This window comes from Lepisosteus platostomus, chromosome 9, assembly GCF_059453375.1.
Source record: "Lepisosteus platostomus isolate fLepPlt1 chromosome 9, fLepPlt1.hap1, whole genome shotgun sequence".
Lineage (NCBI taxonomy): Eukaryota > Metazoa > Chordata > Actinopteri > Semionotiformes > Lepisosteidae > Lepisosteus > Lepisosteus platostomus.
Window position 1 is genome coordinate 30,509,667 of NC_142619.1, and position 23,754 is coordinate 30,533,420.

The following is a 23,754-nucleotide window of genomic DNA, read 5'->3' on the forward strand; positions in this document are numbered from 1 at the left end:
TTCGAGTCTGGGATGCTGTTGTCCCTAATGAAACTCAATTGCTCAGAAAAATATCCTGAACTCTGCACTCAAATGCGTAGTTTTGTTTTGCATGTTATACTTGTTCACTGATGCCACATCTCGCACACTGTATACTGTGGTTTGCAAAGATATACATTATATGATCAAGTCTTGTACTGAGTTTTTTGTGCAGCAACAATTTCAATTATTTGTACGGATAATTAGCTAAATTTAGGCCTGTGGGCTAAAACATACCGAACAGGTATAGAATAACAGGCGACAAGGTGGTATAGTGGTGAGCATTGCTGCCTCACAGTGCTGGAGCTTGGGTTCAATCCCAGACCTGAGGTGCTTTCTGCGTGGAGTTTGTATGTTCTCCCCATGTTTGCATGGGTTTCCTCCAGGTGCTCCTGCTTCCTCTGGCATTCCACAAATATACGCTACTTGAAGGTTAATAGACTTCTGGAAAAACTAACCCTTGTGTGAGTGTGTCTGTGTCTGTGTCTGCCCTGCAAGTAGCTGGACTGGCATCCTGTCCAGGGTGTTTCCTATCTTGTGGCTGTTGCTTGCCAGGGTAGGCTCTGGCTGCCCTGAATAGTTAGTAAATGGATGGTTAGATATAACAACTTTATACTAATAAATCCATAAACACAAAGCAAAGTTCGACAAAAACGATACTGTAGAGCCAGACTAAGATTCTGGTGGTCCTGTGTTTTGCTTTGTTTTCTGAGCTTTTTGTTATTTCTGATATTCTACCTCTATTATTATCAGAGATAGCAACCATGCAGAGCCTTTGACACTTGAATCCACAAAAGAAAGTGGGATTGAGCTGCCCCACCTCGAAGATCAATTAAATCTTCATGCAACAAAAACAACAAGTACTGTATATACAGTATGTGAAGAAAAGAATGCAACATCTGTGGATACATCTTTGATATCTATATGAATCCCTGTGTGTTTTGTGGACACAAATTACATTTTCCTATATCGGATATACATTTATACATTTATATTGAAATTATTTCTCAGGTACATATCGCCATATATTCACAGACAAGGAAAAAAAAACCATACATGCATTGCTGGCGTGTGGTTTGTGAAAAGGCAGATTAGCTGGAGTGAGTAATTATCCCAAGGCCAGTCAGGCATTGCTAGATATGGATGAGTTTGTTTATGAACTTCTGAATAGGCTTCAGAATTTAGCGTGCTGTTGGGAGATTTTAAATGCGAGAACTTTTTTGTGATCGCTATCATTTCTTGCTATGTGCTGTTGCTATGCTACGGGGTAGAGCAAATAGAGTATTAAACAGTCTGCGACTCCAGCAGAACAGGGGTTTCAAAACAGAACATACAAATTCTACATACTGTATTGAATGACAATTACTGTGAAGACAATAAAAAGAAATAAAGGAATGTTTTATAAATAGAGGAGGCCATGTGGCCCATCTAGCCTATATTTGTATCCAATATGCTAAATTAAACTGTACTAATTTGTTATACAATTTTAACATAACATTCCCTGAATTAAATTCTAACAGCTTAACTATGCATACTATGATTTTGTTTGCTGTTTTCATCAAACATCTTTCAGGTGTTTGTCCCAATTGTGAGTTTTATCTTAATCTTTTGATAAATTTCATTTGCTGCTTCAACATTGTTTGCCAGTCCTCCTTATTTCATATCATCTGCTGCAAAGTTGACAAGGTTACTAACTATAGCAGAATCTAGATCTTTGATATAAATTAAAAGTAACCATGGTCCTAAAGCAGATCCCTGTGGTACTCCACTAATTACATTACCTCAAATTGAGCATGTATTTCTGTACTTGTGTTTTCTATTTAATAAGTCCAACATAGATCCATATTGGGCATACATCCACGCTGTCTTTGCTGGACATCTGATTTGTCTTTTTTGGAGATCTTATGTCACGAGAGCTCCGATCCGGGGCATGGGGGGAACGCAGGCGAATGAGTCCAAAAGGAAGTCCAATGGGGGAATTCAGGGTGCAGTCCAAGGTCCAGGTGCCGAGAGATCCATCAGAGACGTAGACGATTAAAAACAGGAACAGGGAACTGGGACCAGGAACACGAAGGGTTAAAATCATAACGGGGCAAGGTGCTCTGAGCCCCAGAATCAGAGGTCAGGACATCTGGGGATAAGGCCTTGCCCTCGGACTGCTTATGAGCCCGGTGGATAGGCGGGCCTTCAGACATCTGTCTTCCAAAGCTGAACCCAGAACAACGGAGACACTGGGCTTAAATAAGGGAAAGGGAATTGGACATAGCCGGGACAAATAAAGCTGGGAAGAACAAAAAGGGTAGGAGCGCCCTCAAGAGGAGGGATGACGATCTTGACATCTTATTGATTTGTGAAACATACTGAAATTGAAGGATTTCTTGTGCACAGAAGTCTAAAAATAGCACATGAAATTAATTTATGTATCGTTTAACGTTTACACACTTCATAGCAATGACTGTGACAGAAAATAATAGGGTTAAATGATTAAAAATATTTCAAGATGTTTCAGACGAAAGCCCCTTTCAGGTGTATCATTTAGGCATATTATTATTCTCAGATTTAAGTGTTCTTAAATACTTTGAATACTCTTTCTGTTGCTTTTACCAAGAACTTTGGGCCTCGGTGTAAAAGCACAAGAATCCAGCTAAAAGAAGGCTTCTTTGATAACTGGCATACCCCAAGTCTTTGACAGACAGGACATTCTAAAGTGGGTTCATTCTCAAACTCCATAATGTTGGCTTCCTTCAGTCTGCTATCACCCTTTTACCCATGTCAATGGGATAGAGGTCACAGTCCATCACCTAAAGGAAGGTGATTCCTCAACCAATGAGAAATCTTCAGGGTGAACACCAGGACTGTAATGACATCCTAACCAATCACCAACTGTAATTTCCTGCTATGAAAAAGGTAGTAGTCAGCTCATTTCGCTGGTTAGCTCACTAGCTCACTCTTCTTCTGTTTCCACCTAAGCTGGAAGTCTAACTTTACCTACCACGTGGCAACAAGCAGACAAGAGTCAGGACTTAAACATTGTTCAGGATACCAGGCCGAGAGAGTGACTCAGTAAAAGAACAGAATCACCAGATCAGTGCATTTCAGACACTTAGACTTCTTTTTGTTGACATTCTGAATATCCGAGTATATTCGGTAAAAAGCTATAGCTTTGACGAACTGAGTTGTTCCCGCAGTATCTAACATATGGCTGGACCCAAACACTCGACAGAAAACTTTGTTTTTAAATACTGAAGTTGAACAAGATGCGAACTTCCTTCCAGAGCAGTCCTTATCAAGGCTAGCCAAACATCTGCCTGTGATGTGCACCCAACTGCTGTGCGAGCTAGCACTGACACGGCAGCTGGCCACTGCTCCACCCACCTGTCACTCAGCACCAGTTACCATGGATACCTATCTGAATGGAGTCCTGAACCACCTGGAAGGAATTTACTTCCTTGCCCACTTCAGGTGGTTCAGGATATTTAAGGGCTGCTCTGACACTGCTCTGGGCACTGTTATAGAGTTTTGTCTCCGAGCCCTTCAAGTATTCTTTCCTGTGTGTCCCTAGTTTCATTGGAATCCTGACCTCTGCTCCTGCTTATGGCTTTCATTCACGGATCATCTTCATGCTTGTTATGTTCCTCTGCTTACTCGTCTTGGACTCTGTTTGTTTACCCATGACTTGGCTTGAATTCTCCCCTCGTGGTTCTCTACTGTGTCTTCCTGGATTGAACCCTCACTTCATTGGACCCTGACCACTCTCAAGTGGTTTCAGCCCTGCCTGCTCGATCACAAACATGGACTGTTTAGTTTCACTTTCTCCGGTTCACTGCCTGCTCAGTTGTATCACAGAGCACGTGGGTTCACCTTACAAAAACAGACTGTTGTTTACGCAACCTTAGCAGCAGTTTATTACACTCCCTCTCTCCTCTCTGCACCAAGACAGCTAAGCAGCTGACTTTGCATATAAAACTTCTACAGTATATTCACATTATAATTCTCAGGAGTTACACTATTATTTAAAACACATTTGAGAAAGTTTAGTTCGCAGTAGTACTGTAAATGTATTTTTTCTTGTCTTTGAGAAGATTAATATGATTTATTCTATGAAACTGAATAACCTCCATTGTAGTTGTTAGAACTGTATTTTAACTGATGTTATTAAAGAACTGTATTTTAACTGATGTTATTAATTCTGATCTTTGTGACACCTGAGTCAACAATCAACTATTCCTATCGCAGTAGATCAATTCATAAATATCCTTTCTATTACTTCTGGAGATTTGTGATCCATGCTTTGGTGTTGTATCAATAAACTCTATATTGTATATTTAGTACCCATGTTTTAGACTGTACATTATTGTGTTTGATTGATTCCTAACAGTTGTCAAAACACTCTCACAATTTACTGTTCCCATTTGTAATTGTTTCAGTAAACTAAAAGCCCTCACGTCACTACATAACAGTTTACAATGACAACGTAGTCCAGTGGTCAAGACTCTCTAAGTATAATCCACAGCAGAAAATAGAACGTGCAAATGTTACAATCTGATGTTTGTCTTTCAGTAAGGAAAACACGTGCCTTCCACTATTTGCCCCACTTCTGTTATTCACTTAATAAATACAATTAGCATCTTAAAGTCAATGGAGCAAGCGTGAGATAAGGATGGCAGAGATTTACAGGTAATAAAGATCATAATCTCTCCTGATTTACCCAGATCAAGTCCCAAGGTCAGAGCTGGGTTTGGTTACTGTGTTGTAACTCATACCACAACCAATTAATTACACAAAGCTCAAGACTGTCCTCTGTATTTATGAGAAAAATGTTCATTTGTTTTGTTAGACATCTCTTAATTGACCATCAATCATGTTGGTTTTAAAAAACGGATACAGTATGTCATGACATACTACAGACAACGAAACTAGTTCTGACTCATCACATGGGTTGAATGCAATAGAGAAGAGATTGAAACAAACCAAGAAATTGTTCCCAGTAATAGTAGATTTCATTTATACAAGTGGGAGAGAAAAGGAAGAACATTTACATTCTCTTATTATGTAAAAAATAATTGTGGCCATTTGATTTTAATGGCCTTGAAAGTAAAAGGATAGGTCTATGGGGAATGATACTTTCTACACCGTATGAACGTTTTTATAACAGCCGTGCTGAAACACAGACATTAAGGTGCCAGCGTATAGACTGAGAATTAGTAAGAGACAGTATGGAGTGTTCCAGAAATTATTACCCCTCACTCGGTCTCATTTTGCAGCCTTGATCTACATATTAGCAAATATGTTGGGCTTGGCTGTAATAAAACTTACTGTCTCTAAAAACATGACCATGAATATTACTTCATATTCTCAAAACCACCATACTACTGTATGTATCAGGGGCAAAAAACATTTAATTTTAGGCTTCCCCTAGATTTTACTCCAGAAAACAGGAGACAAAAACATCCATTTGCTGCTCGTTATCATATTGTGTTGTTTGCAAGTGAATAATAAAAATGGAGACCGTAAGGATTGGATGCACATCTGTAATTCTTAGCATAGTTTGAAGTCTGGAATCTGTTGCAAATGGGGTTTTGTCAAAATAACTTTCAAATAACTGCTTGTTCATTCTAGTTAGTAAAAATTAAACAATTCCAAAGCGAACAATTTTGTCATGTTTGTTTTTTGTATCACGTACTGTATTTGTATTTAAACCACAAAAAAACAACACGTTTATCTACTTCTCCAGCATTTGTTTTTTGTCCTCTCGCATCTTGCCTTTCATTCTATTGTTCCTTTAGCATTTCATTTTGTGATCTAGACTCTCTGTGTCTCCCATTTTCGCCTTCATCCTGTTATTGGTGTTAAATAAAACATTTCTGCTTGTTTCATCTGCAGCTCCTGAAGTCTGATTCTTTGCTCCTTCTACTGAGGCATGGGCTTTAAATCCTAGAAGACACTCTCTAAGAATGTGTGTGAAGAGTAACAAAAAAGATCACTTGACTTATTTTACTTCCAGCCTTGTCTTCTGTGCACATCATTGCTGCCAAGCATTTTGTACAGCAAAAAAGGAAACAAGTGTCACTCTACTAAAACTTCACAGAACTGAAATGCAGCCTAAGAACAGTTTAAACGAAACAGAAATGCTGCCTACTAAGATCAGTATTAAATCAGTGTATAATATAGGTCCATAATGAATTGAAACGAGAGTAGTGTCTACATTTTCTATTAATAACTCTTGGTCAATCAGCAGTTTACTTATTTTATTACTGATTGCCTACAACTGCAACCATTTGAGAATATGATTACCCTGTTTAAATGTGACAACATACCGTAAGAAAGGTTACAAAAAAGAAGTTGTCATTTGGTTACTAGTAGCTACTGTAAGTGAAGTAAGGTCTATATACTGTATGTTCCTTGAAAGCTTACAGTTTTGAAAACCATGACGGGTAGCTTGATTTTGTGAAAGTAATACTGCTTTTCTTGGTTTTTAATGTTCTTTCCTATAGATTCCATTTGCACCCTCTAGTTAATGTTTCACTGTTGATTCTGAAGAACAGGGAAAGTGTTACAGTACCTTTAAGTATTCTGAATATTTGAATCAGGTCTCTTCATTGTCTCCTCTGTTCTGTTCTTTTTGGCAGAGAAATGTGCCTTCTCAGGACTGATTCTAGGGCAATAATCATTTTGTACAGACCAAAATATACCAAATATTTTTAATTTGCTGGAACATTCTATTATTAAAATAGTACATCCCTTGGAATTCTACACTTTTAACTGCATGCAGTAACATTTTATTTCCATTTTTTTATACCAGTGTCAGCATAGATTAAAGTATTTTTCATACATATATATTTAAAGATTTCCCCATCTTATATCTATAGTTCATTCATCTACAGTTACCTGTGTAGATAAAATTATTTTGAAATTAAATAAAAATAGGGATAGGGTGCCAAGTAATTTGTACACTCTGTTTTGAGTTTTTAATTGCATAGTATTCTGTTGATTTATATAATATGTGCCAAATTACTATAGCAGTAAGTCAATTAAATATAGATAAGTGATTACACAAACCCATTCTTATTTTTGCATTTTTATAAATTGTACTGTAAATTCCTGCACTTGTCTAGCTGTTAAATCTGTGTTTCATGTCATCTGTCATGTGTTTTCTGTGTTTTGAATTCCGAATAGCCTTTCCAGTTTCTACATGTTTGCTAATTCTACTATTTTGGCATCATCTAGGAACTTGTCTAGTTTAATGACTGTTATGGCGTGACAGTGAGATGAAAAAAGGTAGAGTCTGCTGGACAGGTTGAGGAATTTAAGTGCTTGATCCCCTAGTGAAGGCCCAGGAAGAAACGAAAGCTGAGGAAGTCAATGTGAAGGCTGACGGAGATCGCCGAAACAGATATGAGCTGTGAAGGGAGATGAAGATTGCCGAGGTGGGTATGAGCTGTGAAGGCTGATGGAGATTGCCGAGGTGGGTATGAGCTGTGTAGGTAGATGGAGATTGCCGAAACAGATATGAGCTGTGTAGGGAGATGGAGATTGCCAAGGTGGGTATGAGCTGTGAAGGCTGATGGAGATTGCCGAAACAGATATGAGCTGTGTAGGGAGATGGAGATTGCCAAGGTGGGTATGAGCTGTGAAGGGAGATGGAGATTGCCGAGACGGGTATGAGCTGTGAAGGGAGATGGAGATTGCCAAGACGGGTATGAGCTGTGTAGGGAGATGGAGATTGCCGAGGTGGGTATGAGTTGTGTAGGGAGATGGAGATTGCCGAGGTGGGTATGACCTGTGTAGGAAGATGGAGATTGCCGAGACGGGTATGAGCTGTGAAGGGAGATGGAGATTGCCGAGGTGGGTATGAGCTGTGAAGGCTGATGGAGATTGCCGAGACGGGTATGAGCTGTGTAGGGAGATGGAGATTGCCGAGACGGGTATGAGCTGTGAAGGGAGATGGAGATTGCCGAGGTGGGTATGAGCTGTGAAGGCTGACAGAGATTGCCGAGCTGGCTATAAGCCGGGCAGCTGGGCTGATCAGACAGTGAAGGCTTGGCACAGCTAAACAAAGCAAAGCAGGAAAGGGAAGCTGCGAGGCCAAGGAAGGCTGGAAGGTCGGGGTCTGGTACAATGCCACTGGTGTCGTACACTGCAGAGCTGAAGTGGAGAAAGGAGACAGAGGGGGAACCAGTTGGCAGCAAAGTTCTGAATCTAGACAGACAGATGGGCTGAATCAGGCAGATAATCCTTCTCTTATGTTGGCTGGTTGTGCTGAGAGTGCTCCTCTGGCATGGAAGGAAGCTCAATGACAGAGCACTGGACTGTAGGCAGATCAGGGTTTGAATATCCTGGGGATAATGGGCTGATTACCTGTTAATTGGGGGCAGGTGGCTAGGCCTGCCTCCCTGAATGAGTTCACACTGCATTGGAAGATGTGTGACTCCTCGTGCAAACACAGCCAGTTACCATGGAGACCGAGGACTGCCAGCCCTGGTTAATCTGGTCGTAACAATGACTTTACCACAATCTAGATCATTCATATACTGTATATTAGGACTTGTATTGGTCCTAATAGTGATCCCTCTTAAACCCATCTAATTCTATTACCCAAATCTGAGAATTCCTCTTTTATCTGGACTCAGTTTTCTATGAACAATTTCTCAATCCAAATACTCCCATTACCTTGAAAGCCTACCACCTGCAATTTCTGAATTAATCTTTCATAAGTAACTTTATGAAACGCTTTCTGAAAATCTAAATATTCCATATAATATATTCTACATCCATTATTGCTATTACCTGTTAAAATAACTCTAAGAAGTTATTTAACCGAGACCTATATTTTCTAAATCCATGGTGAATATCCCCTAGAATCCTATTATAGAGATCTCATTTTATTCTAATTACCATTCACATAACCGTAAATGGAATAAAAGTAAGTCTTTAAATACTTTGCTCAGTTTTGTTGCCTTTTTATGCATACATGTATGTGTGACAGTGGCAGTTTTCCAATCAATTGATACTACCCCTGTCTAGAGTGAAATTTTGATCATGATTAATGAATAGTGTTTTTGTTTCCATAAGTAAAATTGTTAGATTGCCATCAGGCCCTGGATAGTTATTTATCTTGCATTTTCTAATACCTCTAACTATTCTATCTGTTCTATCCTTATATTACTGTAATAAATATAGTTTTCTTTGTTCAGACACTGCATGTTGTCACTTTCTTCCTTAGTAAACACCTAATAGAAATATTCATTTAATCCATTATTTATTTACATTTTATCATATATTAAGCTTCCCCTTCCTATTTCTGAGAATCGTAGTCCTCCACCATTCTTTTCTGGTTCTAACACTTAAAATATTGTTCATTGTAAACAATTGTGATAGTTGTTTCTGTATCTTTCTTGACCTTTCTTAAGAAAAATTCAGTTTTATACCTGTTCTTGCAATAATTGCTCTTTCCCTTTAGCTAGATGCTTTTTTAAAATCATTTGATAAATTACTTTCTTTCTCCTCATATGCTTCTTAATTGCTTCATTAAACATTTTGGGGCACTGCTTGCAAGTCATTTACTTTCTGTTTGACTGAATCTGTTCTGTAATTCAAGCAGAATATATTTTCAGTGTTGCCATCAATTCTTCATCCATCCATACAAATTCCATATTATTGTAACCCATTCTACTTCTCCTAAGCTACATCTCATAATCTGCTTTGTTGCAATAGTAATCCTTTGTTTTGGATTCTGTACAGTTTCAGTATATACTACAAAGCAAACCATATTATAAACGTAGTTCCTTAATGCATCTCTCATCTCTGTTTTCATTGCTGTACCTTAATTGATCAAAATGTCTAGATCAATACAGACATTCGCTCTTATAGGTATTCTGATTGCAGCCATTGCCATGATTGCTGTTTCAGTTTCAGTTGCTGACATCCCCACAGTCTCACAATCTATTGGAGAAAGCAAATGTCCCACAATAACAACTTCATCCACTACATATACATTTCTGATTTTGATATATAAAACTACATTATTATTAATACTTGATGTCTGTATGGTGTTCCTATCACTGTCCCTTGTTTTTTAAGTCTGATATACTGTAAGACCTTTAAATCCTAAAACATACATATATTTCCCTACTCTTTATTTCTTCCTTTAAAATATTGTCACTATTTCAGTCCCACAGATGCAGAGATTCTCTCTAATTGTTTTGGAAACCCACCAGGTTTCACCTGACCCCCAAATCATACAGCTTTGTACTGGTGTGTCTTTTGATTTTTATTCTAACGCAGCTCAAGTTTTCACATTTGATGCTTCAACTGAAATAGTGATGTGCTTTTCCAAACCATTTAAGAGGCTTTTAGCGAAAAACCATTCTAAAATGTCTGGGTACGGTAACAGTTGAGTAACAAAGTGCTCACAAATTCAGCTGCTGTGAAAAGGTACTAGATAACAGAAAGTACCAGAATTTAGCCCAGGATTATTTGTGGTCTGGGTGGATCTTATCTATTGGCCTCCTATGATCCTACTGTACAGAGCAACTGAGATTCTCTGCTATTTGCATTCTTGCAACACCAACACCTGATAGAGCTTTTATTGTTGAATTATTCTACACCCTCTCTCTAGAACATTCTGACAGTTACAGCTTAAGTTAATGCCTTTATCATCTCCTTGATCAACCTAAACTAAAGACACAGTAGTGGTTTCTGTCTTTCCTTTTTTCTGTTGCCTTTTTTAATGCTCATTCTCATATAACATCTTTCTCGTTTGCACTGATTTGTACTGATTTCTCAAGTCAAGAAACCAGTCTCTCTTTTTTGCACAATAATCCTGCTAGGTTATGTCTTTATTCATGTGAATGTATTTTTAACTTCATGGATATGCTTGAAATCTGAAAGTACTTCAAAATGAGTCCTACTTCTATGGCTTTTAAGTATACTTATCCCACCATTTCCTCTTTAAAATTGCTACATTAATAAATGTACCATATATTACATTTAGCTTTGTTATACTTTTGCTATGTCCTACTTACAGTATTTGCCTAACAAATTGTGCCTTTTAAAAGAGATTGTGTGAATGTGACTCTATTCACAAAAAATATCACTCTGTTCCATAATTCATTGGGACAGAAGTTGTGAAGAAACAATCAGTCTGGCCAGGATCTCCTTAACATACTCTTCAGCACAGTGGGAGAAACAGGGATGTGAAAAGCAGTTAGAATACTGCAGTGAGCTATTCCTTTCCAATGGAGTGATTTCTGTCAAAGCGATAGCTTTTCGTGAAGCTAGCATATCGCAGTGGCTCAGAAGGAAAGCTTTATCCTTATTTTGTTTTGGTTAAAAGAGTCAGAATGTCATTTCTCTTAGTTTTGAAAGAAATAAAATGCAAAATACTGGTCAAGGATAAAGGAAGAAAGTTCAAAGAAAACAGCATGGACTGCATTCAACATCAACCATTTCTCATTTTCTGTTCCATTTTTATTTCTCTCTTGTTGCTTTTGTTGCCGTCACATTGGTGTTTACCACTTTTCTTTAAAAGTGAAGAAAACACAAGATTCTTTATGTCATTGAACTTCGATTTTAATAAATGTTGGCGTACAGTTGTAGGGTTTGATACTTCCAGAGAAGGATTTAAGAATGCTGCCATTAAATGAAAAGTATGGCTTACTTGAAGACTTGATCTCTCACATAGTACTACAAATAATAATTCCTTGCACTTTTCATCACAGGGGATCTCAAAGTTCTTTCCTTATAGGAGGCACAACACAGTCTTAGCACTGACATTCAGCTCCCACATGAATGATGTACAGCAGCCATTGTGCACCAGCTGCCCTGCTATATACTGTAGCAAGTCAGGCAGAGAAGTGATAATGACTCCAGAGTGGAATCAACACTGTTGATATCCTCCTCTTTCAGAACACTGCCATTTGTAATGATCGAAATAGTCGAGGTCTTGGTTTAACATTTCACGTGAAGAATGGCCTCTTCTATAGCAGTGTCCCAAGTCACCATATTGGAACATTGTTTGTGTTTGAAATAGTAATCCAAAGGAAAGAGTGCAACCTACTGGTCCCCAAACACCACTTGGAGCAGGAACATGGTTTTCCTTGTTTGCCTTCACGGCAAAGAGCAGGCCCAACCTTGCTTAGTTTCTTAGCTCTAACTAGATCAGGATAAAAGGTGGTAAAAGGTCTGTGCTACATTTACCATGAACAGTACTTCAATTCAATAAACTTAAAAACAACTTATTCACAAGCACGGAACTTTATACATTATTGAAAATGACTATTTCATATTCCATTATGTTTATTTTAGTAACAGAAATGTTCTAGAATGTCATTAAATACTCCAGTAGTAGTTTAATAGTACAATCCATCCATTTTGTAATTGCTTCTTCCAGTTGCAGGGGAGCAAGATCCTGTCCCAGGAAGTAACAGGCTTAAGGCAGAGTACACCCTGGATGGGATTGCAGTCCATTGAAGGGCAGTCATACAGACACAAACTCATTCTCACCAGGGCCACTTTTTCCAACAGTCAATTAAACCACTAGTATGTTTATGGACATTTGGAGGAAACCCACAGGAATGCAGGGAGAACATACAAACTCCATGCAGATAGCACATCAGATTTGGAATTGAACCCAGGAGCCCCGTACTGCAACATAGCAAAGCTATCCACTGTGCCACCCTAATTTAGTATTACCTTATTATTTAAATCAGGCCTTTAGATGTATATTTATTTACTAGACTACATAAGCTATATAGGCCAAAGGCCTCCACCCATTTGTAAGGTTTCCTATGTTCCACAGTCTTACGTATTCTAAATGAATAGCCCTTCAGAAAGTGCACAAAATTTCAATACTGAAATTAATGACTCTACAACTTTAAATTAGTCTGGCAGCACTAATAGCTGATCCAATTATTTGTTCAAAAGTGGATGTCTGTCAAATATTAATGTTATTACAATGACTTCATCAGTCTAAAAATGTCAAATTTTAATTTAAAATATTTCTCAGTAACATGAGTCAGAACAAACCCAGAACCTTGAGGTATGAGTGAAAACCTATCTTTCTCAGCTCAGTTCTTGTTTCTCTTTGAGAATGAGCACAAATGAATGCAGCCGTTCATCCATGAAATGGTCAGTGTCCTCCCCAGCTGTGCTCAAACCCTAAGATTGCTCTACTGCAATTATCGGTTGTGTAGTTCAAGTAAAACTATTTAGCTACTTCTAAGATAAATGTATGTTGATATACCATGTTCATGCAGTATGAGAATGTTATCTGGTATACCTCTGCAGGGGGCTAACATTCTACAGCCTAATGATTACATACTCCTGTGTTCAATTCCAGACTTTAGTGACTTTCTTTGTAAACTTTTTTATGATCTTGTTGAGTTCACTTGAGTTTTATCTCAGTACTCCAGGTTCATCTCTTAAAAACATGCCAAGCAGGTTTAGTTAACTATATTAAATCGCTCATACAAGGGTCCAGTCCCACTGTAATCTCTATGACAAAAGGACATGTGCATGCCTCACTGACTTGCCCTCTCCAGAGTTGCTCCAGTGCCTGTTATCACATACAGGTTTAAGCCAATTCAATGGTTCTGCTGTTATGGAACGATTAAGGTTCACTGTAAATTATGAACCAGCAGACACAAGTGGAAACCTCTTGGAAGTATATTTGAAACTGAAAATAAGGGCACTGCTTACACAAAGTGTTGTGGGAGTATGGAACAAGCTATTCAGCCCTGTTTATGAAGCCACCACTCTGGTTCCTTTCAAGAAATGGCTGGATAAGACTGTTGCATCAATAAACTAACAACCAAACAGGCCAGATGGGGGAAGTAGCTCATTTGAACCCATTCTTACAGTATGTACAGTAGTTCTAATGTTATTGCAAAGAATTTTAAACACAGTATTTCTCTCCAGCTCTTCAATTCAAACACAATTACTGAGCCCTCATCAAGCAAACATTTCTACAATGGTAGCAAAGGAACAAGTAATAGATTTATTCCATGCTGAAAAGAGAAGAAAGAAAACACAACGTTGGTGACACCTGAAGAAGTGACAACTGAAGAAGAAGACACCTGAAGAAGGCTCCACGGCCGAAACGTTGTGTTTTCTTTCTTCTCTTTTCAGCATGGAATAAACCTATTACTTGTTCCTTTGCAGCCTTCGCATGCAGACACAGCTACCCACCTGAATTTCTACAATGGTATGTCTCTTGGAATTTTGAACTTATCAATGAACATAAAACATTTCCTGACAAAACAGAAGCAGTTAAAACATTTTGTGGCATATTTGTGTTGTTATGGTAACAAGATGTTTCTATCAAACACAAGGGATTTTCCTCAGTCAGTGACATAATCTTTGTCTTAAGAAATCATTATACGAAGCATTTTTCCTAGTGAATATGCATAGAAAAGCTTTCTGAACTGAATGCTTTCATGCTGAAATGATATATTCTTTATTTACAATATGTGTTTATTCTACATACATATTTAGAATATTTTAATAATTGAAGAGACAGACGTTCACTTAAATTATGCTGTTAATGTGTGTACTGTTTCAAAATATATTTAATATGTCCTTCTCTGAATTTATTCATGATGTACAATTGTACAGTCAAATTCTGCAATCTGCTCTGGTGTGTAAGGATAACATTGATTAAACTTTGTGCTGAACAGCTCCCTTTCTCATGGGGATCAGACAGGGACTGAATCCTCACATATATCTTCAATAATGTGCAGCTTGGCCTTGAATACATAATCTTCCAGACGTCCCCACAGGTAAGAACACATGCATTTAGATCAAATGAGTTGGTTGGTGGAGCCAATTCTCTGCTATAGATATCAGGAAACCGAACGGAAAGCGTGTCTTCGGTTGCTACTGTACATGATGAACTTCAAACTCTCGACAATTATTTCTTTACATAATCAAATACAGAATTCCCACTCTGATTGTAACTTACAAAACAAAAAGAGGGACACATACTCTGAACTCCATTACAATTTATTAAACTCTGTCAATGTTTAGACACAAAAAGGCTTTCAGCAAGATGAAACATCAACAGGGTTTAATAAATTATAATGGGGTTTAAAGTGTGTCTCTGCTTTTTTTAACTGTTTCTAATTGATTGTTCATTTACTTTGGGTTTGCATTATTTTGTCCATTTTTTAATTCCTTACAATAAGCATTTTTTTCTTCATTCACAATGCATACTGCCATCTTGAAAAGCAGCTCCTGAATGCAGGCCTGGGTGGCTAACTTTTGAAGGTACATTTTTCATCCCTTTTTTTAGGTTGATGCAATATTCTGTGCTCCTAACCGAATGTACAACAAAGGTTTGTATTTTCGTTGGATTAATACAAAAATAAATCACCCTGTACATGAATGTCAGCTCATGCAACACGTCATTCCAAACTCCATCCTATTTCCAACACTAATCCCAAGGCATAATCCCTGTATTGTAACTGAAATATTAACAGATTAACATATTAAAAGACCAGTGTTTGTGTTTTTTCTCCATGCAGTGGTACTCTGTTCAAAATGGTACAGTAGAGAACACAAACCTCCATAGAAAATACTGCTTTATGTAGTAAATATCTTGCTTGATTTTTTTAATAGGAGAAACGTAGTGTTATTCCTTGTAGTTCATCTGGTAGGCTTCTATTATCATTTAAACACTTATCAAATAATCAAAATGAAAGCAGATCTTCTGTTCAGGCATGGTCTCTGATTCATTTTATTCACATGTACAGTATGTCAGTTCAAAGCTTTAAGCAAAAGCCTTTCTTGGAAATTACATTATTGTCTAAGTAATTTTATTTCATTTTCGTACTAAAACCACAAAGCACAAATTATTTATGTATCTGTCTATGTTCTATAAAAAAACATATCCCTTGTGATTTTTCAGTTCTTTTTAGTGAAGTGTCTTAAAGAATGTCCCAGGAACTTTTTCTGTCAAACCCACCATCTGAAAGTAATGAGATTATAACAGCCTTTTCCTCTTCAACCTTGTTTGAGTGATGTCACACAGCAGGAGATTATGCTGGTGATATATTATTAAATAGTTCCTATTCTAAATGATTGAGCTATCACTTCTGATAGTTAAGTCACAATAATGTTAAGAGCACACATGCATTATCAGAATTCCTTGCGAGGATTGTCTATATAGTACATGAAGCACTGAGCATAAAATGGACTACACCAAACAGTGCGCTAGACATAACGGTGCCAAAGAGGGGCAAACACATTTTTCAAGCCAACATGTCTTTGGAAGGTGAGAGGAAATTGGACCACCAAGCGAAAACCCATGCAAACATGAAGCAAACAGGCAAATTTTACACAGAAGGAGCCCCAGGACTCAAGACTGGGAGAGGCAGCAGTGCTAACTACCAAAACACTGCACCACTCTTTAAGAACAAATCTTTTTTTTTTTTACCTATACACATACTGTAGTTCAGTTGAAAACATAGGAATACGAGAACATTGTCTAAACAAAGCCTTCTTATGCTGCAATTTTATGAATGGAAATTCTGCATAAGATTAAACATCCTGGAACAAAAACATGTCCAATCATGAGATTATCACCTTTATCGCTTATGTATAAACATTACAAGTTAGCAGGAGTGATTTCTTTAATTTTTTTTTCTTCATACATTAATATACAATCTAATCACTACACTGTCTCACCCAATAGAATAGGGTAAGATACTGTACGTGTATGTCCTTAAATCTGACCAATCATATTGGCTGATGACACGAGAGCTTTAAGTGGGCATGATTTAATGGATCTCTCCACTTGAGAAAATGAATGGCTTTGGCAAGCACCCACTCGGGTACAACTGACGAAAGATGAGGCCTTTTGTTCTGTGGATTGTGACCCTCAGATCTAAGAGGTTACTATTTTGGAAGCATGAAGAATAAAATTATTATTTTCACTTGTTTCAATAAGAGATGGTGCCAGTGAGAGAAGTTAAAAGAAATATTCAAGTAACTTTTACAAAACAGGTATTCATGAAGCAAAACAGTAAATTTGGTACTTAGGTCAGTCCTCATCCACTTACTGTATGTCCTGTATACAGTATATAAAACACACAACGATAAGTTGTAGCTTATGTGGAGGACAAAATTTGAGAAGGATGATACCTCCTGTACCACAGAAAAAAGCACAAATACAAATTTCTCCATGAAGATTTGTATAAATTTTAAGGGTGACAAAAACCCATTGCTTGATCATGGCTCCGTATTACAGATCTTCATTTAAAATGACTGTTCTAAAGAAGTTGAACCAAAGAAACCCCAAACCTAAAACTGACAACAGCTAATGCACTGCTTTTCTGTCGTGCCTCATCAGACAGCTGTCTTTTCTACCAGGTTACCATAGAAATGTCATACCGGAAACCACTCAGCTTAAGGAATCTTTTGAATGAGTTATTGCTGCTGTTCATTGGAGGTTGTTTTACAAACCATCCAGGGAAGGAAAATATTATTAAACTAGCAGGTGCGTTTTTTTATCTTCTCACCTCACTCCAATTCTGCAGACACACGCACCATGTCTATCCCTGCTTGTTGTTACTGTGTAACGGTTTCATTTATTTCATATGTCGTCCTGAAATCTAAAACAACATGCTCTTATCAATCTAGATGAATATTCTATTCCTTTGTGACACAAATGTGCATGTAAATGACTAAAACAATCCCCTAGACTAAGAACAGCACTTTGGGAACGCTTACATCTCAAACAGCTCCACTGCTTGGGAATTACAGCGAATCTTTGTCAATACTGAATCTGGTTCCACTCACTGCACGTACAGTACAAGTGGTCAACACACCGACATACTGCAGTTTCTCCAGACATAATACTTTATAAAGCCCCGTACATCCAGAACTGGAAGTACCCCTGGCCCCCGAGACACAGTGATGGACAGTCTGACATTTCATTTAATTGAGTTATTTGTAATGGCCAATTTTCCCAGAAGTCAATTAACCTACCAGTTTGTTTTTAGACCGTGGGAGGAAACTGGAGGAGCCGGAAGAAACCCACGCAAAGTCCACTCAGATAACACCCCAGGTTCAGAATCAACCCAGGGCACTGCAATGCAGCAATGTTAACCACTGCACCACTGTCCCACCTGTTGTTGTTGTTATCTTAGCCAATACTCTTAGCTAAAGCAAATTATAATACATACACTACATTGTATGTGTAACATGTACTGTACATACAGCCTCAATTAAGTCACAATTCTCCTCATAGTATGAGAAGTCTTGATAGTACACTCTTGTTAAATATATTATTTCATCTACAGTATATTTTACAAAATGAATCAGAAACTTTCTACAGGCAGAGTCTTGGGGAAAAAAGTTTACAGTGTTCTGAAAATGCTCCAATAATTCATAGGGATAACCTTAAAACTTAGGATATACAGTATGTTCTAAACATTGTACTGACACTTGTGAGTTTGCTAAAAAAATATTCAATAAAATACATAATGCGTATTTTACAGTATTTTGAAAGACAGTATTTGTGAAAAACAAAATCCTTAACAATCAACAGTATCTAATTACTCTTTTGTTCTAAAATGTATTTAACATGTTTTTAACATTTAAAATGTTATCACCATTTATTTGCAAAAGATGCATTTATTCTGAGAAGATTTTGCTAACTTTGAATACTGTTCATGTTAAGATTAACTTTATACTTATAGTCTACGTGTATTCCTACATTGTGGTAATATTGGTGTTAACCAATGTATTTTGCAGTGAATATATCAGACTTTTCTCCAAGCAATTTATTCTCTCCATGACTGCGACACTAACAAACTAAAACATTAATGTCAGAACACAAAATGATTCTTATGGTAAGAGTTTAGGATTAGTAACACATCACAATATTGCATTTCATCTTTAACCCAAAAAGGGCATGTTTGTTTACTGATCCCCTCATAAATCTACACCTTTCCTTAATCTTGGCAATGAACCCCCAAAGTATAGCTGGATTTGTCACTTTAAAATAATATCTTTTCCCCATTGGAAGTTACTTTTTATATCAAAGATTTACTTCCCATCCCGAGGTATGAAATTCAGACCTCCATCCGCGGAGAGTAAATCTCACCTGGGAAAGTAAATTCAGTCTCATGTTATGTGTGTGACTATGTCTATTAAAGTATCACAATATCAAACTAACCTTTGGATTTCCAACAGGTGAGATTTCTGATTTCTCTCGGCCACCTTATTGGCTTTTGTGTTTCAGATTTCGTGATCATTGCTTGATTGCCTTTTTCAGAGGGGAAGCAGCTGGAGGGGAGGGGGACTGTGTATTCAGACGGATGAGTATCATACCACATCCTCTGTACTATCAGAAGCTTTCTTCGCACACAGTGGAATACTTTGCTCCAAATGACTCCAGACAAGACGAGAGGGCTCTCTCCAAATAAGGGTCATGCTCAGAGAACCGAGGCCTGTTATGAAGTTGCATCAATACAATTGATGCTGAGTGCCAAAATGCTTCTTCTACATAGGAAGCAGCCTTTAATTCATAAGCATTTACACAGGACTATGCACATACTGTACTAGCAAAATTACACACCCAGACCTACAGTAAATCTATCCAGAAACTAGCCAGCACAATTCCCCAAATGTATACATTTAAAGAGACAGACAAATGATGAAATTAAGAAAAAGAGATTGTTGGCATGTGTACTGTACAGTATATATTCAATTACTTTTTCAAAAATGTATCCAAATGTGTCTTTATCAAGCAGTTATAAAAGCAGAGTTGTTTAAGATACATGCTCTTCCTAACACCGATTAGTAACTTCTGGTCTCTTCAACCTTTATCCTGCCAGTGAAGCTGTGATGTGTTGGTCTGCTTGGTTTGATCTCCCATGAGTTTTAGCCTATTTGAATAACTTCATAAATCTATATACATTATATATGTTAAGGCTTCATGCACTCAAGCAGTATTTGTGGTGTTAGAGAAACATTTTATTACAGGAACCATGTGCTTAATGTTCGGTTATTGAGCTGCAGAGGGGAGAAATACATCTGGCATGCAGTAAAACCGTTATGCATGTATTTACATTACAATTGCCTGGAAGCAAATGTGTGTGCATGGAAAAAAAATGTCCTTTCTAAAGGACAAAACTGGATTTCCAATTAATTAATGTTGGAATTATAATTTTAGTTACAATATGTCTTAAGAGCTACAACACATACTGTATACACAGGAAAAGCAAAGAATTACTCTGTGGGGTTATGTTACAACCTAATGCTTCAGTATTTTAAACAATTCAAATAATTTCATCCAACAAAATGGTTAACTATATATATAAACTTCAAATCAAAGCTTGCAACTGCTCACTCATATCAGTTGAAATCTCTTCATATTCCACTTTAACAGAATCCTTATGCCAACGGTAGGTACCAGAGTCATGGACTCGAAATGACACCGCTTTTATATTTTTATTAACGTTTTACATTTCTAGATTTTTACGTTTAAATTCGTTTGTGTCTTCTAGAAGAAAAAAAAAGAATCAAGCCTCATATTTGTTCATCCGAAATAGTTTAAATTGCGCTTTACTTGCAATCCATCCGTTAGTCTTACCTTTCGCTATGAGCTCTTCAATGTCCTGGTCGAATCCAAGCCGGTGGCATTTGCTCCAAAGCCCCATGTTGGTGGAGTTGTACTGCCGGCTGCACTCGTCTGCCGCGCTCATAGCGAACAGCTGCCGCCGGTTCCTCGCCAGCAGCAGCTTCTCCTCCCAGCGGTCCAGCCTCGATCTGCTCGCCCTCAGTGGGAGGCTGTTGTTGGGAATGTAAATAAAGCCTGGGTCGTTCCTGCGACTGGAAAAACTTTTGCACCTCTCTCTGTATCTCCTCGCGTCCGTTTCGTACCAGTGGTCGGAGCAGATGGCCACCGCCAACATGCCGAGGGCGCACAGTGCAAGAGAGAGGCCGGCATAGAGGAGCAACTTCCCAGCAGCCATGCTCGTTTTTCTCAGAGCCGCATCAGCACCACAGCAGCACGGACAGCTCCTCTATGTGCACCTGCATTGAATTACTCAGCTTACATCACCCCTCGGGACCAATAGTAATACCATCATCCAGGCGATAAACATGCAAGTGAAGTTAACCTAGGCTGAGGTAATAAATTTCGGGGTTAGTAGCTTTGTATGGGATCTTGTAGCTTTATACTGTTCCCGGGAAGGGAATGCAGCAGCTTTGCGGACGCTCAGCGACTGAAAAGATGCTTATCTCATTCTCCGTTTAACATCCATCCGCTGCTCTTCCCTGACAACTCGCTTAAATTAGAGGAGACGGGGATATCCACAAAAGAATCGGAGCAAAACGTCTTTCACGCTTCAGAGGGACCCGTCTGAACCTTTGAAGAGAGACAAAGAAGGGAAGGTTAACGATTTCACTTTAAATCGTTCATTTGATACATTATTTCCCTTTTCAAAAGAAGATTACACGTGCATATTGCGAGTGAGGGTTAACACTCCCTCCAAAGGCGTCGGCGGTATTTATTGACGGTAATATTTGACCCAACATTATTATTATTATTATTATTATTATTATTATTATTATTATTATTATTATTATTATATTTATATCGCTAAGCCTCACCAATGTATTACTATTCAGGAAACATTAAACCGTTTTGGTTCCAGAAAAGCTTGGCAAAAACGGATATATCTTTGTTGTCGGGTGCTATTCAGCCACCCCACCCCTTCCCGTTTTGGTTATGCAGTAGAGCTCGGGAGTCCCTTGAATTTCTCAACATGCAGGTTTACACATGGTCACCAAAACCAGTTAATACCAGAAAATATGCACAGTTGAACACATATGAGACACATATGCACAGGTTGCGGACTATGTGCGCGATGTCATGCTAAGTGTGAGGAATAAGCGGTGCCTAGGGCTAGTGTCTAGGTGACATCTGGAATTTCTTCTGAATTTTCAGTTCTTGGATATACTTTACGCTGGAATTTTGTATACGGTAAGCAAACGAAAAAACAAACACGATATAATTTACTCTAAGGCGAAACCTCATCTTCTACATCATTTGATTTTAAATAGCACTATTATACTATACCATACGCCATATATTCTGAAAACATATACATGTGAAATATATTTTATACAGTATGTTACTAACACATTTTGGTTGAATTCAACAACGCAGGCCAAGCAAATAAAAACGTCATGAAATGTTTTTTTGTTGACAACTAAGACTTCAACACAATTTCACTCACCACCAATCAAGAAGATATCATGTTATCTCATTTCGTTGTATGCATTCCAAAATGCTGAAACGTGCAATTACGATTTAAAAGAAACTTCGTGTTTTCAGAATCCGGGTTTCTGTGTCGTGGAATGTGTCCCTTTTTATTTTATCTTAGTCAAGCTTGTTCACAGATGAAGGCTCCCTTTTCTCTTCGCGGCATTAACTACGAATCCCCAGATGCAGAGGCTGTGCTTATTTTACATTTGTTTTGCAAGGCAAACTGCGGCGAAATCCATACAAATTTCCGTTCTGAAAAAAAAGTCATTCGTCTTCTTTCGCCTGGGCATGGGCATCTATTTTCCTTCTGAGAACAAATTATACTGAAATACCCGCATATTCGATTTAAATAGCCATTTTTCCTGACTCAACGTTTCCGATGTCTGCCCCCAACTCGAGAAATGAAAAATGTTTTGTTTTTTTACCCTTTACAATAAAACCGTGTAATGTAGGCTTTACAATGGACTCTGTTAGCTAGAAGAGTCAGTGGTGATGTCATTCTGACAACGTGAGCCTCATCTCTTATTAAAGTACCTTCTTAAAGTCACACTCCATACGGTTGTCGCAGCAGTAGAAATTATAACTTTTATTTTTAGTTGGTGCGTTAGAAAGTAGTTCTTGCCTCATCGATTTTTCTTTTGTCTGATAATACACATGATGTAATATTTATAGTCTAGCTGAACACTGCGAACATGTGCAACCCTGTTTATTATTAATCAGTCACCAAAGACGAGGGACACTCACTGTCGGTCTATTATTTAAAACCATTGACAGCAACAGGGCACATGCGGACTAGTGTAAAGAATCCAATGAAATTTTAATGTTATTGCCAATGACCAGCTGTGTTAATGATGAAAGTCGGAAATCATCAGCTGACGTTTTTACTGCGTGCTTCTCGGAAATTGAATGGATGTTTTCGTGATGTGTTTAAATGCAGCATACTGTACATTTGAGTTAAGAAGTGAAGAATAAAAGTAAATAATACATATTACAGGACATCTCAATGGGTTGAACTATCACTTCACAGTTCAAGGATCCTGGATTCAAACCGGGTTGTCTGTGTGGAGTCTGCATGGTCTCTCTCTGTCACACTGTTTTTGTGCACGTGCTCATTTAGGCTCTGGCTCACCACAGCCCTCTAAAGGTAAAATGGTTACTGAAGATGAATGTGTTTTATTTATATTTATATATTACATGCATTTATAAACCATTAGCTATCCTAGTTTTAGTTTATTCAGGTGACTTTTGGACATTAAGATATTCAATGTCTGCTTCACTTTCTAAGTTTATTTGACTAGGACTGTTACAAGCCTCATGATATAACAACAGTTCAAGACTGTACAAGATGTTTGTTTATACAGTATATGCTAGGCTAGGCTATTACTGTTTGTGAATGGGGCAGCTGATGGGTGATAAGTGGTTGATGAAGAGGGTACCTTCCTACATAAAAAGTTTTTTGG

At 37.9% G+C, this 23,754-nt stretch overlaps 1 protein-coding gene across 1 annotated transcript in view; it reads right to left on the reverse strand.

Moving 5' to 3' along the window:
- tmem178bb (transmembrane protein 178Bb) overlaps positions 1-22,967 on the reverse strand; it is a 121,847-nt gene extending 98,880 nt beyond the window's left edge. Inside the window, exons 1-2 of the mRNA XM_088644685.1 lie at positions 22,266-22,967; positions 20,615-21,391 (exon numbers count right to left, since the gene is read on the reverse strand). Of these exons, the coding sequence (XP_088500811.1) occupies positions 20,615-20,996 (382 nt within the window). The 5' untranslated portion in view covers positions 20,997-21,391; positions 22,266-22,967. The remainder of the gene's footprint in view (positions 1-20,614; positions 21,392-22,265) is intronic.
- Positions 22,968-23,754: the final 787 nt, after the last annotated feature.